We start from the raw sequence: 12,706 nt of genomic DNA on the forward strand, positions 1-12,706 counted from the left end.
GTCTCCACACCTCCCCGTTTGTCCTTCACCCTTCACTTAAGCAGCCGTCTGCAGATGTGTGTGTGCACATGTTGAAAGTGTGTGTGTGTGCTGCACATTTAACGCCATCAGTAAAATCTAAACCCATCATTTACTCGTGCCGGCAGGATGCCTGGGCCTGTTTAACTGCTCGCACATTTTGGTAATTATAGTCGGCAGGATGCCAGAGTGAAGTAGCACATGGACACACGCTGAGAATAAAAAACTACACAAAATACAAGTTAGTTTGAAAAGGGCATTTTATTCCTTTCTCGTGAATGCATGTGAAGTTACAGGACTGATACGTAGGTAACAGCAGTGCATCACACTGGTGAGGATCATGGTACAACAGATACAGCAGGAGGACCAGTCTGCAGCTGCTGTCAGAGGTGACGTCCGTACTACATAAAAAAACAGTAGCCCCAGGACCTGCTTCAGACTTGTTTCTTTGGCCATTTTTTGGACCTGGATTGAATGCCTGCACCAAAAGTTACCTCAAGTCTTGTAGTTTATGTGGAGATATTTTATTGTACAGCCAACTTTGGCCTGCTGGTTGTGCAAGATAAAGTGTTAGAGGATGTTTTCTATGACTAATCCCCAAAAAACAGTCTAATATAACACAAGTGCAGCTCTTCATGAGAGCACAGAGTGAACTGACCACTGTGCAACACAGTCAAAGTCACTGTGTGTCACCTGCCTGTAAACATGCATGCGATGCTGCCGTCTCGGATCTGATGGCAGGATGATCGAGGCAGGTCTTCAGATAAGTGAAGCGACTTTTCAGTGCGTGTATTCCCGTAATCAGCCACACCTCGTCCTAGTGCTGGATAACATTGTGGCAGCTTAAGCGGGTTGTTAATAGAGCGGACTTTCCGCAGAGTGTTTACTTTAAGCAGCTTCACCTGCAGTGCACACAAAGCATGAGGTTGTGTGTGCCGACAGGAAGGAGAATGCAGTGAGCTTTCATTTTGAAAAGTCACTTATTAATTTGAACACCATTAGAAATGGTTGATGACATAAAACACAGTTGCAGCCCACGAGTCAATTTGCATTCATTTTAAGAAATGTGTCGCTCCACCTGAACTGTCTCCACTTTTTCATTTACAGTTGCTGTACCAAGGGTGGTTAAATTAGGAACGGGTTTTGTTTTGTTAAAGGAAAATAGATATAAAAGTATAATTGTTCGTTATATATGTACTGTACATAAAAACACGCTGCGTTTACTGGTATAATTTCCTGTTTTTTACATCACAATGAATACCGCAGAACAAAAAGTTATCGCAATGTCCGTTTTCCCAATATCGTTCAGCCCTACTCTGGGTACAATGAAAAATGCAATCCATCTAATAATTGTTGAGCTATTTCTCTTTGAAACCAAAGTGTTGGATGGAGGTAACCTTCAGGGCAGACTTCTGTCATCCCTCGAGCCAAGCCACTAGAAAGGCTAAAAAAAATACACCTGTGATTGGTGCCTCACTAAATTCCTGCTGTTTTTTCAGATGTCAGGTTTTTAAATGTAAAGTTCATCTTTATATAAATGAAAGCAATACTTATTTTTTCACCTCATCACTACTTTTCTACTTTCTTTCCTCTGTTAGTTTCTCTGTTGATCGTGCAGAGTTTGTTCTGGAAGTCTTTAGATTCTTCCCTTCATGAATACTTTCCATTGACATGCTGATCCTTGTTGTCCAGTTTGTGCACGACTCTGAAGGCCTCCAGGAACTCAGTAAAGTCTATACTGCCGTCCTTATTGAAGTCGATACTCCGGGCCAGGTCATCGATGGCTCTGTCGTCAATGTCAACACCCAGGTGAGCAGTGAAGAGACGCCAGGTGTGACGAAACTCCTCGATGGAGATCAGACCTGAACACGACAACACAACACAACTTTATATAATACATTTAAATCACTAACACAAATTCTTCAAGGAGGTTGAGCACTTAATTTTACCTGAATGGTCTTTGTCTATAATGTTGAATATTATCTCGATGTCGGTCCTGTATCTGAACAAAGTTTCAGCCAGGTTTGGAGTCACCTAAAGACAGAAAAGAGGAAAAGAAAGGGCGTGCAAAAACATTAATCATGAAGCACAACATCATTTATAGTTGACATTTGGAAAAATAAAGCGACAACGTGACGACCTCGACAGGCAGCTCGTCTGGATTGTAACTTGTTGTCAAGCTTAGAGCTGCTCCTCGGGCAGAAATGAAACTAAATTAAGTTATTTTATTTGTGCACAAATTGCATATTAAGTTTTCCTTTGTTTTTCACAGTTTTGTAGTGTATTCCTGGATTGACTTTGTTGTTGAAATTATAGCAATACATTATATTGTTGCTGTCAGGGGAGAAAAAGACAAGACTCCCTTTTCGCAAATATTGATTTGCCTGCACTCACCTGAGATGATTCTCCAACCTCTTTCCCTTACGTTGATAAAACCAACAAAAACTGTTTCCAAAAGCAGAATATTTCCCTCTGAAATTATAACAACTATAGAGGTACTACAGTTCAATAACAAGATCTCAAAATATAGCCTTAAGCCTCAATTCTTGAGTTGATGTACTTGGCTGCTTGCTCTGACCTGCGGCAGACGGATCCCTGGTCCCATGTCCTCGAAGCAGGACTGATACTCCACGCTGCCATCTGGTGTCAGGCGGGCTAAGTGCGGGCGCAGCGTCCTCCAGGGCAGGTCCAGTCTCAGGACAGCTTCCAACACCAGAGTCCATTCACTGACTGACACACTACCTGAGAGTACATGTGCTTAAATATAACAACTGCCTATTAAAACCTTAGGAAGTAAATGTTTAAGTAAGACTTCTTGAGTGATGAGGAGAGTGTACCTTTGTTATTCTGGTCGTACTGCTGGAAGCCCGACATGAGCTCAGAGCGATGGCTGAACAGCTTCTCCTTCAGAGCCCTGAGAGCAGAGCCTTCTGCTGCTCGTACTCTGCACACACACAAACACAGATGAAGCTTTCAAACGTAATACACAGATGTCTTTTTGTCGTTATTGATGTAAACTGTGACTCTAAATTCTCTGACACTTGTCGTACCTCTGTGTTAGGGTGAGTTTGCGTGTTGTGCGGCTGACTTGGTACTGGTAGAAGCGTGGAACCAGCTCTCTGCCCACTTTAATGTACGCACCACGGTTGCTTCCCTCCTCATAATAATTTGATGCTGAAAAAATTGTGATCACCTGCAGAAGAAACAATTCACACAATTATTTCTCGAGACCTAAATATGTTTCAGACTTTTAGACAATGTGACACTTCCCGTGTACCTGTCCTCCATGACAGAGCTCGTATCCCTCCTGTTTGCACTCGTGGGATCTGATGAGCAGCTGCAGTCCGTGTTGGAGCAGAAGTCTCTGGGTGACGTCAGGGCCGAAGTAGCAGCCTCCTCCTCTGAACGTGTTTGGACTGCAGCCTTCCTGGGTTTTAGGGTCGCTCCACAATACGTCCACAATCTGCAGGAGAGAGGAGAGAAACTGAAACTGCTGCATAAAACACAGAAAACAGAGCCGATACAATGTGTTCTCTGACCTGTTTCCATTCTCGCTCATGCTGTGGGGGTTCAGGAGGGCCAACGGAGGACAGAGAGTCCAGGAAAGGCACTTGGAGGACACTGATGGCGTAAGGCGAGCTGGGAGTGGACGGGCACTGACGAGGCGTGAGGCAGGACGGAGTTCGAGGAGAGCAGAGCGAAGAGGAGGAAGAGGATGAGGAGGAGGAGGAAGAAGTGGAGATGGCGCTGTCTTGTCGGCCGACCCCACATCGCCTCTTCCTGCATAAAAATGGTCTGTCACTAGAAACAAGAATTCATATTGTACACTGACCTAAAAAAAAAACCCAATGCAACTTCGGAAAGCTTCTTATGCCTGCTGTCAGACCTCTGGTGGGGGCTTCTTTGGTGCTTGCTGTGGCTGCAGTCGCTGCTGGGACGAGAGCAGTCTGTGGATCTCATTCTCTTCATCTGTCTGCAGGACTGACCGATGTCCAGCTGGTCCAAACTGCGCCTGGGAAACCTCAGGGCCGATTTTACCTACAGGAGCAGAGAAGGAAAAGACAGGAAAGTCAGAACAAAAATAAATCTATGGTTATGTTTTTATACTTTATGTGTCAAGTTTTTATGGCTCAATATCAACTGTATTTCTTCAGTCAGAGGCACTCACAAAGTACCAACAAAACAGATACAACAAACAAGATTTGGACATGAAGCAGGACTCTCACCTTGTACTCCTAATGATGTTTGGTCATATTGTGCTTTTGAGGTGTAAGTCAAATCTGAATTAATTTACCACAAACAAGTTGATGCAGTTAGGCTAGGTCAACTGCTGCCCGTTAAATGTTGGTGGTAAGGCAGCCTTGCAGCAGATAAACAAAGTTACCAAGAGACTATTAAAGTACTAAATAAAGGAAGCACAGCGAGCCTCCAAACTCTAATGTGCTCCATGTCTAGTGGATATAAACTCAGCCAACTGTTTGCTAACTTGTTAGCTTTAACAACTACATTATTGTGTTGTGGTTGTGAATTTCTCAAATGTCTGACCTCTGGTGGCCAAAATAAATGATTTCAGTTAAAAGAGTTTACACTGAGGGCGGGTTAGGGATCAATGTTGGCTGTGTGTTTCCACTGACCTTGTGTCTCTCTATGGAGTTGAGGAGGTCCAGGTCAGTCTGGTCGGATATCCCTCCGTGAACGATCAGGATCTTTCCGTCGATGACTGTTGCGACTGGAAGGAGGCTGAAAACATCCTGAAACAGCTGGAGGATCTCACGCCCATGAGTCTGCACACAGGAAAACGAATTCAGATTAATCCATTCATCTAGAAGGTAAATGGTGGTTTGTACATGATACATTAAATGTATCAAGAGTTTACTGTACCTTATACTTCTGCATGACTTCTTTTGTGAACCCGTATCTGAAAGAATAACGTAAAAACTTCGCTTTAAGACAGTTCTTGTAATTTAACTACCTTAATATCTGTGGTAAATCGAGATGGATAAATGTCTTCTTTCATTTCTACTCTTCTTCCTACCTGAGGTTCATGATGTGGTCCTCGTGGTTCCCTCGGTTCAGGTGCATGTAGTCGGGGTAAAGCAGAAGGTAGGCAAACAGAAGCATGACCACTTCTACCGACTTTTTCCCACGGTCCACAAAGTCCCCGTTAAACACGTACGGCGTCTCAGCAGAGGGAAGGCCGTTCTGATCAACAACAGCGCGCCACAAACGTAAAATCAGAGGTCTTGACTTTCACTAATGTTTTCTTATAAAATATGTAGTGAATGATGCAACAGAAAGTTGTTCTATTGTTAAATCATAGCTTTACCTTATAAAATATGAGAAGCAGGTCATCAAGTCGCCCGTGCAGATCTCCTGCACCGAGAGAAAATCACATTTATCTTTAGTCCTATTGCTCGCTCATTTTATCCCTTTTCTACAGATTAAGATTAAAATACCACAATGGAATTACAACATGATTGTGAATTGCTCCACCGCAACCACCAAACAGCGTTATTTGTATTTTAGTCACAAGTATTCTCGAGTTTAATGAGATGCGACTCTGCAGCAGGAGGCAGCAGTTTGAGAGGAGTCAAGCACCTGATCAGCGTGAATAAACATGACCTCCTTTTTGGACGGCTGCCATTAAGATGCAGTTTACTGTATTTAAAACACATTAACAGACATCAGTTAACTACCAAGCAGCTCCTTCATTTATTCAGAGTGCTGCTGTATGGTGAGATGTGGCAGGTGCGCATTAAACAGCAAAATCCTTATGATGACACTGAAACATTCACACGTTTGTGTTCTTCTTAACTTGTGTGCTTTAAACTGACAAACTTCGTTAAGGTTAAGTTCACTCACCACATATAGTGATCTCATTGGTGTAGGATGTTGACAGGTGGATGATGTTGGGCATCTGTTTGAGGAGCTTTTTGGTCTCGTACAGCAGCTGCAGAACATATCTGGCATGTAGAGTCTGCGTGGTGGAAACGTAATGAGTCCCTCTAAGCATCATAACATCTAAAAACACACTCAAGAGCAGGAGACCAAGCAGCCGTACCTGCTGCTCCTTAAAAGCAGAGAGGAGAGCGTTTGTGTCCGAGACAGAGAGAGGAAACGACAGTCGGGGCCCGGTGTACGACTCGGGAATAGGGATCAGGTTGAAGCAGGTATCTCTGTCTAACCAGGGGTCGACCACGGGGTCCAGCAGCTGGGAGATCAAATCTGAAGGACACAGCAGTAGTAGTTGTTAAAAGTGATAGATACAACTTCTAAATAAATTATATATAAATTACAAATAAAACACATTGAGGGATTTAAAAAAAAAAGGAACTCATGATAGCGCACAAACTCCTAATCACAATAATGACAGCTGACCCTCTCTCTCCCACTGACCACAAAAGGTGAACAGGTGAGTATATTAATTCAACATCCCTGCTCTGCCAATGAAAGACGCCTGGTACTCCCATCACAACAGGGCCCTAAGTTAGTCCTATAAGCTAGACTCTTCTCCTCAGTACTCCCCCGGTGGTGGAACAAGTTACCAACCTCCATTCAGTCCGCAGAGTCCCTTTCCACCTTTAAGAAGAAGCTCTTTCACAGCTCTGCACTCTGAGGATATTGTTGATGTTGATTGGGATATTCATGATCATGATAATATTGCCCTTGTTCATGTTGTTAATGATGATGCTAAAAAACCCCACTTCTTTACGCCCTGTGCACTGTCTGTCTGCACCAGCGTCCGATCGCACTTAAAGCTGTTTTTTGGCACTTACAGACTTCGTGCCATCCTTTCTCGATCGTTGCTTGTGTTGTATTAACTCTCAGATGTACATCGCTTTGGACAAAAGCGTCTGCAAAAAATCTACAAAAATCAACACAAATCTAAACCATCACACACCTTCACCTTAAAATTACTACAAAATATACTTTGTCAATTCCCTCCTGGCTCCTACAGAATAAACTACAACACATCTATTTGTAGTTCCTTGTCATAAACAGCCGGACACAGCAAAACACATCCCCCTCCGTGTGTGACCTCACTGTTGTATTAAAAGACCACTCCAACATGCTAATAAGGAACTGATGCTCTCTAATTTATGCAAACAAACAAGGCAGGAGCAGACGTCGACCTACAGGCCTCTCTGTCTCTTCTGCAAGTCTATTTCCTGTTTACCTTATACCTTAAATGTCCTCTCTTCTCTCTCTCTCTCACACACTCACACACACACACACACAAACAGAGGATATATATAGCCTAACGCATACAAACTGTGTCCTCAATGCATCACTTGTGTTGTCTTAATGTAAAACTGAAGAAGAGGATGTTGAGCTGTAAGGACTGACATAAGATTAGCTCTTCATCGGAGCATTATGCTTTTTAGCCGGATGAGTGGGTCAGTAGACACTTAAAGCTCACTTGTATCAGAGCAACACACCAACACTGGCCTCCTCATTCACACTAGTTACTAAGCAACAAGGTAAATGCAATGGGTTTCTGATGTAGACCAAAATACAGGAGCATGACAAAACTAGTGTTCATTTCAGGGAGGTAAAAAAACATACATATATCACCTTTCACGTTCACAATTACAACCATAAAACACCAGCTGACAACTTATTAAATGGTTAAAATGATTGTATATTTGAATTTCATTAATTACATCTTTAATCATTACTGTTCCACCTTATAAGAGACCAGAAAATAAGCCTAAAAAAGCTGTTTAAAGCTACAAAAAGGCACAAAATATCTCTTAAAAAGGGTATAATAAGTAGGATTTTCCTAGAAAAATAAAATACAGACTTTTACAAATATTATAAAATATAGATACATGTCACTTATGGGCCTCTATACATGTGTGTTGGTGAGTGTGTGTGCAGACCCTTGTGAGACCCTTCCCTCTGCATCTAATCTGTTGTTTTGCACAGGACGTTTTCAGGGTGGTTCCCTGAGCCAATCACAGCGTATAGGTGAGTGTGGGAGTGGTTCAACAACAAGCTAACTGGCATTTAGCCTGCTGGCACAAAGCTAACCGGCGCAACTGTAACCAGCGGTTAGCATGCTAGCACAAAGGTAACCGTGATACTGTCGGTGTTAGCTCAGCGGGGTGGGCTTGTTCTCACACAAGAGAGTGAGAGTGAGCTTCTGGTGACGAAGAGCCCTGGAGGAGGGGCCCAGTTTGAATGTGCTGTTAACAAAATGCAAGGAAAAATCCCACTTATTATACCTTTAATAACCTCACAAATTTAGGTTTCGGACACAGACAGCCATGAAGTTTCTGTAAGGAGTGAATATTTTACTCTAAATTGTATCAAATTTACCTCTAAAATCCCACATTTCAAGGCTGAAATCAGAGTTTTTTTTTAGACTATATTATCTGATCTGAATGCTGTGTAGATAAGAGTGTTTGGCTCCTAACCTGGACCGTTTCCACTCAGCTGAGTGAAGTTGTCGAGCATGAAGCTGAAGAAGCTGGAGAGCTGAAGAGAAACAATAAGAAGATGTGTATTAGATTTGTGTTGCTTCTAAAAGTCAGCAGTTTTTAAGCATGCTTTTGTTGAGAGTCACCTGAAGCTGGTCCTGTTCTCCGGCGTATTCGATGGACTGGAAGATGTTCCAGGTGTAGCGACGCCTCATCTCCAGACGGGCCATGTAGCGCCGGTACCATCGCTGGATCAAGACAGCCGCCTTCATAGCTGCGACAGAACATCACTTTTAACACGAGCGACATATAACATGTCTAGGAACCACATGCATGCAGAACATAATCAATACATATGAGACTTTTCAGCTTTCTTTTTATCATTCTAGCACACAGGGTACACTTTTTATGCTTATTACAGTTTGATAGAATATTTCCTTTAATTCAGTAACTGCTTCTGATACAAAAACATGTTATTTCTGCTGCTGCTTTTGTAAATGAAGACTACAACAAACAAATTGAGGTCAATGTGTAAAATGCACACACACACACACAAATACGAGCAGGGTCTTACTCAGAGCAGGGTTGGGGGTCTTTACTGTTTCATCTGTAAGAAAAAGGAAAGACAGTCCAGCAGGAGTAACTGGTAATTGAATAAAATCATGTACAGAGAAAAACACACACACAACACACAGACAAAGACACACACACATAGTAAGAAGAAATAACAAGACACAGGGGAGGTCATGAGCAACACTGGAAAAAGTGAGCAAATTAAAAGAGCTTTCAGAAGAAACAGCACTCATTAACGAGAGAAGACAAGAACACACCATCAAACATCACAGTGTGTGTGTGTGTGTGTGTGTGTGCGGAACAAGTCAAACTCAAGTCAACTCCTGCAAAAATTAATTAACATCAGAAAGTGACACTGAGATGTGGAAAATACTAACCAATAATACTAGTGCCGAGATGTCTGCTCCTAATCATACACTGTTTAAAGAGCAGATAAGAAAATGCTTCACAGAGGAGATCAAGGAGATAACAATGGAGCAACACGTACTTAAAGCTCCTGTGAGGAACTTTCGGTTTGTGTTGATTTTGGCGCCCCCTGTGGACAAAGCTGTACCACCTGACTTTGTCCTGTACATGCTAAAGTTGTGTTTTTTAACAATAAAATCTCATCCTGCTTTCTTTAACAGTCATAAGTATCACTCACTTTAACTTTTTGCCCTGGAAAATGTAAACAAAGGCAGCGTGCAGCTAATCACTTCGTCTGACACCTACCCCCCACCAGCAGTTTCAGGCATTAAAAATAACCACATAGAAATAATCAGTCTTGTTGCTGATGGTCTGGTTTGCTTTTGTAGGCCATATTAAGTCATCACAATTCATTTCAGTCCGTTTTAAAACCATTGAAAAACCTTACAGGAGCTTTACATAATAATTAAGTGAAATTAACAGATTAGAAATGAATTTTTAAGAGAGAGATTGTCTGTTGGTAAAATGGATCCAACATCAAGGCGTGTAGATTGCCAACATTTCTAAATTTTAATAGCAATTAATAATAACTTTTGTCAATAATTAATGTTGGAGCTATTTACACTGTTTTGTATAATTTTATTTACCTTACATGGAGTCATTTGTTTATTCATTGTTATTTCGTTAAAGGAAGATTTTAGGAAGTTCGATAACATTTGTGTTATCAATATATTTGATTATTTTTACGCCTTTTATTTTGATAGAATCTGTAGTTTTGCATGTTGTGGGGTGTATATATGGGCAGGTAAGCTAGGACGGGTGGGCACTGGAAAGGTGAATGTTTCTTTACCAGGACACGCCAGAGGAAACATTGATTGATTGTAAGCTGTTGAATAAATATAAAAACAAACTGTATTTTCTTGCCTGGACCAAGATCATTTGTTTGATCGTTGGTACGATCCACACTCACAGTGGCTGGTTTCCTTTTCAGTTTTGTTTTTTTGGTTAGTTGATAAGTCCACATCGCCACTATAATTAGTCTGCCAATTACTTGCTCAATTAATCCATTAATTGATAAGCCAATGAAATGTAAGAAAGACTACCATGACGTCTTCAAATGTGCTTTTTCTGTCCAAATTTAAAGATACTTTGATTAAAAAATGTATAAAACTGTGAAAGGGCAAATCTTTACATTTAAGAAGCTGCAAGCGTATTTTTTTTTTAGCTGAAATGATTAATTAAATATCAAAGCAGTTGCATATTAAATGTGTGTCATTGACAAGTTGATCAATTGCCTGCTTGTTTCAGCTCGGATTTTTATCTGGACTGAAGACAACAGATTAAGTCTCTAAACTGTGTTTTTGGAAACTGGGATGGCAGAGTGTATGTAGCTTTAAATGTGACCTAAAGGTTGTGTAAGCACACAAACATGAGTTACACCATAATGCGTAATATCATCATCCCTGAAGCCTAATTTGAGTTATATCTGAGCTTGCTCTCCAATTATTATCCCTCACTTATCACTTGTGTTTAGCTCTAACAACAGGCCAGGTGTTCTAACATGTCAGCTCTAATTTGATGCCAATTGTTTTTTCACAGCTTTCCTCAGGGGCAGCAGGTCTTAAGTTTTCCTGCTGACAGCACAGGGAAAATGTGTGTCAGACCTGGATGAAATGACACACAGGGAGCAGAATAACAGCTACCTGCTTTTTGAACCATCTATAAACCAGCCACACACCTTTACTTTTCTCCACTCTTTTCTCCTGGGTTTCTGTCGCAACAGAGGTGCCACATCCCATGATGACCAACAATGAGGTCTTGGGGTCACATCGGTCAGTCTGTCCCAAGCTGGCGGCAGTGGGTCACATCTGGCTGGTGGCATGAGCCCGCTGCAATGAGACCAGGGAAATTAAAACATCAGTGTTTTCATGCTGCATCAGACAGAGACCTCAGTCCTACTCAAATATCTGAGTTCTCTGAAGTCCAACACACACTTCATTCAGTCTCTCATTCAGAGAAAGCTGTCTTTTATGGGACACCTGTTGCACTATTAAACTATTTTCCTGTAAGGAGGTCTCATAGTTAATTAAAAGTGAACGTGCAAGTGAGGGGGATGTTAGCCAAGCTGACATCTATCATGGACAACCCCTCTCACCCTCTGCATGGGACTGTGGGGGCCTTAAGAAGCTCCTTCAGCAGCAGATGGCTTCACCCACCTTGCAAGGTGTTAAATTATCCATAATAATTGAAAAGTGTACATATTTATTCTTAATTTTACTGTATTTTGTTATTGTCTTTTTTTTTAAAAGTGTATCTTATCTTATCTTATCTTAACAAACCACATATAAAGTCAAAACTTATCAGTTTAGTTGGAAAAGTGAAAGATTTGGAGCTTGAGGCTCAACGCAGCTGTCCCTCCAGTTTCACCCTTGAAAGATGTCAGCAAAATGTGCAATAAAGCCACATAACGAAGCCCTCCGCATGAATTAAAATTAGCTTATAAATGGCTGCTAATCACGCTTCAACGCTTTCAGACAGCCCCTGTTTTAATAGACTTGGGAAATGCAAAGAACAATCCAACTGCTAAGAAGACATAGCATGTTGCGCATCATTTTCTAGATTTTCCCACAGCATTGAAAGCAAAACTACGATTATTTTTGAAGTCCTTTACCACAGTGTGTTTTTGATGGTGCCTACCTGCAGCCTGTTTCCGCGCGATCCGGAAATCATGAATGGGACACACAATCCATGTGATGCAGAGAAAAATAAAACTTGCAGCTGTGGGCAAAAAGATGTGCTAGATCTCCTCCAATTGCCTGTTTAGAGAAGCTTTGAGTGCAACAGGTAGTGATAGCGGTGGAGTGCTTCCACAGACTGCTGCTGCTGCAGGAGGAGACAAGAGCAGAGAGGAGGCGGAGGCACCGACAGTCCAGGTGGAGTGAAACCACAGAAACACAGAGGGGAGGGACTGCTAATGTTCCTACTTAAAATACCGCCAAAATAATTAAAGCATAGCAACGGTAGCTTCTAACAAGGAGTATTTCCATTTGAGCTCTTCTCATATTTGTGCCTGCTTTGTTGGATTATCTTGGATGAACCCTCTGCAGGGCTGGGGTGGCTCAGTGGTAGAGTTCGTCCTCTTTCAATGGAAATGTTGGCAGTTTGACTTCATGTCTTTGGACAAGACAGAACCCCAAATTGCTCCTGAAGGCATAGCCAACATGTTTGTGTGTAAATGGTCAGACCCTGATTGAAGACAATGCATAGCAGCCTCTGCAATCAGTGTG

The 12,706-nt window shown here is 41.9% G+C and overlaps 1 protein-coding gene across 1 annotated transcript; it reads right to left on the minus strand.

The window, feature by feature from the left end:
* Positions 1-297: 297 nt before the first annotated feature.
* ppef1 (protein phosphatase, EF-hand calcium binding domain 1) lies at positions 298-12,250 on the minus strand. The gene is made up of 19 exons (XM_069657920.1): positions 12,117-12,250; positions 11,158-11,308; positions 9,016-9,048; positions 8,588-8,715; positions 8,439-8,499; positions 6,080-6,243; positions 5,881-5,995; positions 5,345-5,391; positions 5,054-5,220; positions 4,900-4,936; positions 4,653-4,802; positions 3,905-4,056; positions 3,558-3,798; positions 3,296-3,481; positions 3,069-3,211; positions 2,856-2,962; positions 2,597-2,760; positions 1,968-2,052; positions 298-1,880 (listed from the first exon to the last, which is right to left on the minus strand). The coding sequence occupies exons 2-19, from the start codon at positions 11,216-11,218 to the stop codon at positions 1,669-1,671; spliced, it is 2,253 nt and encodes a 750-aa protein (XP_069514021.1). The 5' UTR covers positions 11,219-11,308; positions 12,117-12,250; the 3' UTR covers positions 298-1,668.
* Positions 12,251-12,706: the final 456 nt, after the last annotated feature.

This window comes from Semicossyphus pulcher, unplaced genomic scaffold (genome assembly GCF_022749685.1).
Source record: "Semicossyphus pulcher isolate SPU_LCO1_2020_fin unplaced genomic scaffold, fSemPul1.0.p SCAF_1, whole genome shotgun sequence".
NCBI classification, from domain to species: Eukaryota; Metazoa; Chordata; class Actinopteri; order Labriformes; family Labridae; genus Semicossyphus; species Semicossyphus pulcher.